A 7,550-nucleotide genomic window follows, 5' to 3' on the forward strand; every position below is an offset into this window, starting at 1 on the left:
TGTCTAGGTTGTTCTCCTTACTTATTGTATTGTTACTGTTGTTACTGTGTGTAATGCTGCTGCTACACTGTAATTTCCCAGCTTGGGATCAATAAAGTCTATCTATCTATCTATCTATTTTCAGATTTAGCCATCTTAGTGTGGACGCAGGCTTAGCTTCTTGTTCAGTGACACCTAAGAAGGTAATATTCTTTCTGACAGGAGAGCTTGAACCTCCATCGTATGGTTTCTCTCCATACTGCGCCACCCTGTAGCCTGAGCATTCATCCTGCTGATCCATCAGTTCACAATGTTTACCCTACATTTACAACAGGAGGAGAGGTCCTTACATTCACTCAGTAATTCAACAAAAGCAACAGTGAAAGTCATTTTTTACATTCCATATCCAATGAATTCTGTATATACTGATGGAAACTCTATTAAATCCTAGGTTACCTGTGTTTACCTCCTATGTATTGATTGCATGTGAAGTGACAGAATAATGGAAAAGCTGGTTGGGGCGACGCGTTCTCTAAAGCAGCCGATCTATCTGCCAGTCATACAAGGACATTCAGTAGACTTACACAGCCTCTCTGACACTACAACCCACATTGACCTTGACTGGGCTGTGAATGAACAGTGGGAGGATTCGCTGGAAAAAAAAAATCACAAAGCTTCACATTCAAACACTGCCGCTTTGGAGAAGTTTGTGTATGTGTGTGTGTGTGTGTGTGTAAAAGAGACACATGAAAAGAAACCCAGAAATATTGGATGTCATCAAATAAAACACAGCACACAAGACTGCAAACGTACTACACAGACAGACAGACAGACAGACAAACAGAGACCCACATGGATAGAAAATATGTTATCAGCAGATCTGCAGGAGCTGTCTATCTGTCTGTCTGTTTGTCCGACTGTCACACACCTTGCGGACCTGAACCCATATGGATTGTTTTATGATGACATATCCACTGTGCCTAGAGGGCCACCTGACATTCCAGACTCTGAACCCCCACTACTCACTCTCTCTCTCTCACACACACAGGCACACACACACACACACACACACACACCACCTCCACCAATCTCCCTCTCCTCTCTCCTCCATGTATCACTGCAGGCAATGAACAGCAGACACCTCTCTCACCACCCTGCTTCTGTTTCTATGTCCTGGGGACCCATATTTCCCAGACATATTTTGAATTGTTGAATTTTTTATTTTTTTTTTGGCCCATTATCTCTATTGCATTATATTAAGTATGTATCTTAGTTTAATTTAATGTTATAGAAAAACATAAAAAATAAAAATTTGTTGCTTTGGGGGGTGGAAACAATATTAAATACATGTATTTGTTACAGCTAGGTAACAGGCTTTATGTTTAAATGACTGATTTGTCTGCTTATTTAGTCATTTGTTATGGATTTGTAACGTTTTTTTTTTGCATCACGCTATTGCAACCTGGATTCAAAATGATGATTATATTTGTCTTTGGACCAGACTCCAAAGGGGAACGCAGATTGTTTCTGGGCTATCCTGAGTATTTGGGTGAAAAGCCGGTAAGCTAATGCTGAGTGATGGTGCTGTGGATAAATATAGAAAAGACGAGCATGCCTCATGTTTGAGAGAAATGGAATAAAACTAAGTCGGGTGAGATCATTTAAGTCCCGGGTTGACAGAGACACATGGTAAATACATAGCACTTACCACCAAAGTCCGATGATATTGACCGGACAGAGTAAGATAAAGAACAGGGCCAGCTGGATCCGTGATAGACGAACCGTCATGATGAACGCAGCGAATCCTCCAGGAGATTCCCCAGCTAAGTTTAAAGTACTGACGAGCTCAGACAACACCGAGTCGGATTATTTCTTAAATACATAGGAGGTCCTTGATTCCTGGCGGTACACTCAGCAGAAGCTCACTGGAAACTGTCTGTCAACAAGAGCGCAAAAAGTTCATCATCCAAATCCTCTTCTGTCGGGCGCATCTTAATGCGCAAGAAAGTTGGTCAAGAGGCTACTGAAGAGATGTCCGCTTTCAAAGGTGTGGTTAACCTCTTCATTGTCGTTCTGCTCCATCTGTCGCAGCACATTACATGCTTTCAAAACGCTCTGAGGGACGAGACGTGACTCCGAACAGTCCAAACGTCCTCTCTGACCGCGGAACAGCGCACAGAAACAGCTCCGGTTGGGAGGACACGCAGAGTCTCAATACTCTTTGGGGGATAATTAGAACAATGATATTAAAGAAGAAGAAGAAGAAGAAGAAGAAGAAGAAGAGCACTGCCGCCTCCCTGGGTGTTTTTGGTGCTTCTGGATGGTCGTTGTCTGCGCGCTGTGAACTCACGCACTGATGAACTTGGTGAAGTAATTTTCGGTGCGCACCGGCTGCAGGTAGAGGCGTCTGTGTGCCACAGTCTGTCGATGTGTTTTCCTTGGATGATAAAGGGAGGAAAAAATGCGCTCGTCTTCTTCCACCTTGGTGTGACGTCGCTCCGGGCGAAGCGAAATCCTCGCTGTCACTCACAGAGGGAGAGAGAGAAAGAAACTGCAATTAGTTTTAGGAGGACCCGGCTGAGAAAAGAAAGGGGGTAAACACACACACGCACACACAGAGAGACCTGACATACAGTGTGTTTAGGGTGGACCCGAAATCAGAGCTTATGGAATGAGGTGATGTCAGCACAGGTGTGGTAGTACCTTTCTGATATTTGTGCCAACAGACTGGCACGCTGTGAAGCCATCTGAGTGGGTGTCTTGTCTTACATTAGTTATTCTCCACTAAACATGGTTAAAAAAAAGAAAACCGGTGTTTCAAATCAACTTTTTTGTACAATCAAGAAGGGAACGTTGAACAACTATTGTCCTCAAAAGAAATTATTTTGATGTTTTGCATAAATTAAATCTGTGTGAGTCTGTGTGTGTGTGTGCGCGCGCGTAGGGACTGGGTAGTATTATTGCCTATGTGGCCAAGGGCATATCTATTGAAATTTAACACCACTGTACTGTAGTCGCCCATAAAAGCCCTGACACCCGACTTCGTTCCACTGCAGTGATGCAATCAATCACGAGTGTAACACAAGGCAAACTCACCCAGTCGAGATCCACTGCTTCAGGAGGGCCTCGGTTCCATTCACTTATGCAGAAACCATAACCATGGCTGGAACTCCAATAACATGCTTTCATTCAAGCCGACTCTCACTGTAACCCCTAACTTAAAGTTGACATTAAAAAGTCTTGACTTCTAATTTTTGACACAAACTTTTTAAATAGAAGAATGTCATATTTCACTCAAAGTCTAATTTTTGCCCATAGACTTGCAAAATATGGAATCTGACCAGTGGCAGGTTTCATTTATTTATCCAATCTATTCAGTCATTTAAATATTCGTTGCATTAATGTCATAAGCACAGGCTGAATCAACTTTAAACAAATCCAGTGAAAATACAATACAAGTTTTTGCTTTATTTGGTCCATTTAAATCATGAATACCAACATCACAGCTAACCAAAGTACACCAAAGGTTTTTCGGAACATATGATTTTGTTTAAAATATTTTTATTGTGAGGCATAATGTAATCCGTAATACAGACTTCTGTTGAAAGGATGTCGTGATTCGTTTTAGAATAGATAGTTAACAATCCAAAACAAACAATATAAGGGAATAAAAAGGGCAAAATTAGTGATCCAACAAATGAAAGAGTTGAAAAACAAAAAACAAAAAATCTGTTCTTTGTCAAAGTACCGTAGTGTGGTAACAAAGTCAGCTGGAAAGATGATGGAAAGATTCATGTGCTGTTAAAAACACCTTCCTTTCTTGGGAATTACATGTAGACTAATATTCATAGCCTTATTCTAAATGCATCATGCACCCATATTTTCATATTTTCAATCTAGCTTGCGAAGCTATTTGGCAGCCAAATAGTAAGTCTCAGATGTCAGGCTCACAAGCACATGAATTTTCCGGGAATCACTTGGGACACGTGTCAAGTCAGCCCACGCTTTTTAAAACAAAACCTTCCTTTCCCTTCCCCCCCTTTTGTCTCAGTTTTGGCCTCATATACCAAGCGGTAACCTCTCTGGCAGGCAAATGAAGCCAATACTGAAGTAACAAAAACTGCAGTTCTTAAAACGGCCACTAGAGTACTACAGAAGTAAGTGAGAAAAAGCAAACATGTTTACAGCCATGTACAAAAAATGGTTTTGGTCTATAGCTAAATTCCCTGTTCAGGACAACCATATGAGGGGTGAATTTGTATAGAACCCATTTCAATTATATTAAGGCTTACAGTTGTGCATAATTAAGAACATGGTCGCTTTGACAGGTGGGTGCCGTCACAGGCAGCTGGTTTTAGGAACCAGGCTTCAATTCAGCCAGCCTCAGCTTCCCCCACGCTTAAAGTATTAGCCAATTTTTGGATTAGCCAGAAGCCAGTGACTCAGGCACTGCCAAGATGGCGATGGCCAGAGCTGACCACACTTAGCTTCACAACAGCTCTTTAGAAACCTCTAAAGTGACATCATGGAGACTACATCCATTATTAATTATACAGTCATTCAGATATACACACACATCCCCCACACCTGAGGTTTTTCAAAATTGCTGAGTTGTGTTGGACTGCTTATCAAGCTTTTACAAACATGGCCAACTGTGCCTGCATACTAACAATGTTAAGCCAACTTTTTCTCACAATTCCAGCTTCCTCTGAGATTGTTTGATTTAGTGCCTTCTGATAATGCAATACAGGTGTTGTTATTGAAATACTGCATTTGTCTCTCTTTTTTTGTTTAATGTCAATATTTAAGGTTCTTACCCTAATGCAGGAGTCCAGACACTAACATAATGCCTTGTTACGAGGTGTTTATGACCCTCAGTCTCTATTTGAAACTCAGTTGCCAGATGTTAATAAGAAAGTCTATTCAAAACATGGTCATTGAGGCAGTATATTATAGATTGGTACTCAGAAGATTAGGTGAAGTAGCTGATGTGTTGTATTGTATCCATAAAGTTTGACATTTCAGTGTGGCTGGCTGGCTATAAAAGCTATAACCTTTCACACATCTATTTATTCACACGGCTGTGGTTGTGACCTATAGCAGGTCCAGAGCCTCTACAGTTGTTAAATCAAATTTCTCTTTAATCTCTAAATGGATCAGCTGATCAGATGCACATTAACTACGGAACAGTAAGCACAATTAGTTGAAGGGTTGTGAGGCTGTATCTTTTCCCACTTACCTGTTAGCACACTATACGCATACAAATTAAAAAATACCTTGCGTGCTTGGACACACCGTCATTCCTTGCACAGGACACCTGCTTATTTGTATTTGTAGTTTAATTCCATCTCCCAAGTTGTTAAATCTTAACTGCATTTGGCAGGTTGGTGGAATCCACTCAGAAATACAGAAGACAAAAGTAAATAAGTTCATAAATGTGTTTTCTGCATATGATGATAGTAATCTGTGAAGGTGAATTTTTGGAACAGAATCAAATCAATCTCCTGACTTATAGCATTTGTGCAGGAAATAAAAGAGGAACGTAATCTTCTTTAATAAGACTGAAGTCTGTAAGACCGGGAAATCGAACCAACTGTCTGTGGTCTATAAAATAGGTGAGCACTAAACACCTCAGATTTTAACTGTCATTGTATACACCCACACATGGGCATTGTTTTTTTTAAATGGTAATTTCCCACTTATAGAGCCGTATAAAAGAGATTTTTCAGAGAACATGCTCTCTCTGATGTATAATATTCTGATGTCTTCATCATTTCTCATCTTTTAGTTTGAGTTTTCCTTTGGGTTTGTTCAGTAGAGTTTCCTCCTATTAACTTTAGCTATGTGTCATTCCAAAGAGATTAAGCATTCACATCATGTCAGGTGGAAGGTAGTGATGGGGAAGATTTTCTTCGTTTTGACTAAGTTATCACATCAAGATGGTGATTGCTTCCTGCCGTTTGACAGGCAGAGCTGGCCATGTGGAGGTAACAAATTATGTGCACAATCCTGACATCAGTTACCTTGAGTGATAGACTTGGACTGCCTTCCAGACACTTCTGTGCCATTTACCACCGAATCAAATACATTGTAGAAACATTCAGAAGCAGGGTGCACGGTAGCTCACCTGGTAAAGCACGTACACTGTGTAACCCACTTGTCACTCGACTGTGCATTTCCCTTTGACTCTACGTGGAGTTATAGCATCTATTCTTTTAGCTCACTGCTTTGGTACTACGGCCCACAGCCTTACTGTTCTGGTTCACTCTCACCGCTCTCAGCATCCTTGTTTCCAGTTGCAGCAGGCCAATATATTTTTCAGTAGTTTGTGGAGACCAAAGAAGAGCTAGGACAATGAATATTGGACTTCATCTGGTCTTAACATGACTCCAAATGAATGTTTCTCTGTTTCTGCTGGATGTGCAATGGTTTGCCCCAATGTAATAGTAGCTAGCTACAATAGAATGTTTTGGAGTTCTGTCCCCAAAGAACCAAAAAAATGCAGACATCTATATGACATGAAAGCAACATAAAACCTAGAAAATCGAATTATTTTGAGAAGATGGTATGAAATTTGTACAGGCCATGGATCTGTGTGAAGTGAACTAAAATGAATGGACTTAAATACCCAGTCACTTGAGTTGAGTCAAGTTAGCTTAATAATAGACCTTAATAACATCAGCCGTTTTGACATGAAATAGTAGGGTAAACACAGGCGCTGCCAATGATACTAATTAAGATTATATTACATTTAGTGTAACAGAGTCTTTCCATTGAGCCAAGATGCACAATAGCAGCACCATGAGTGTGGATCACCAAATTAGCTCTACTTGTATTGAACAGCCAAATCTGATTCGTCTGACAAATTTCGAGTCGTCCACTCTACTCTCAGAGGGCTTTACGGTACATACAATATAAAACACTTCCACGTAGGCTTTGAAAATATGACAATTTATATCATGAAATGTTAGATTTTTAACCTGATAAAGATTTTGTCATTTTCTTGATACCAAGGTAGCTATCATTTTAGTATCCCTGGTTATTTTAGGCCATTGCAGGCAGTGCTGCAAATCAGTGAGCAGAAGCTCTAATGTCAGTATTGGATTTGCAGGATTTTTGGCATTAACGAGATGATGATAATTTGATTTAACATATTTGTAGAGATAACTACATAATTCAGCTTTTTGAGACATGCCTCATTCTGTGTAAATCTCAGCTCCACTAGCACAGCAAATTCATATGTGTTACTTTTTGCATCTTGTCACCAGTAGCTCATTGATTTGTCTGTCCAGCTTTGGTCTCAGATGAACAGACTTTTTCTTTCTTCTCACATAATTCATTTATGACAGCTCGAGCCTGCTGGAAAATCAGCCTCTGGTTATCTTGTGATCAGGCCTCTCTGAATCCACCCTATTGTTGTCTGGTTTCTTCAGAAGTGATGTATGCAGTGTCTGCTATCTGCTATTCCTCCAGGTGTGTCCAGGCTCCTTTAGTTTCTAATGCTTCACAGAAACAATAAAGAGTTCAATGTATTTAACTGTAGCAAAATATATGTTTCTATGTTTGGTATT

The 7,550-nt window shown here is 40.3% G+C and overlaps 1 protein-coding gene across 1 annotated transcript in view; it reads right to left on the minus strand.

The window, feature by feature from the left end:
• Window positions 1–2,481, minus strand: part of wnt6b (wingless-type MMTV integration site family, member 6b) — a 25,579-nt gene extending 23,098 nt beyond the window's left edge. The window contains exon 1 of the mRNA XM_035675969.1: window positions 1,688–2,481. Within this exon, the coding sequence (XP_035531862.1) occupies window positions 1,688–1,767 (80 nt within the window). The 5' untranslated portion in view covers window positions 1,768–2,481. The remainder of the gene's footprint in view (window positions 1–1,687) is intronic.
• Window positions 2,482–7,550: the final 5,069 nt, after the last annotated feature.

Source organism: Morone saxatilis, unplaced genomic scaffold (assembly GCF_004916995.1).
Source record: "Morone saxatilis isolate NCDOM2014 unplaced genomic scaffold, NCSU_SB_2.0 Contig5, whole genome shotgun sequence".
Lineage (NCBI taxonomy): Eukaryota > Metazoa > Chordata > Actinopteri > Moronidae > Morone > Morone saxatilis.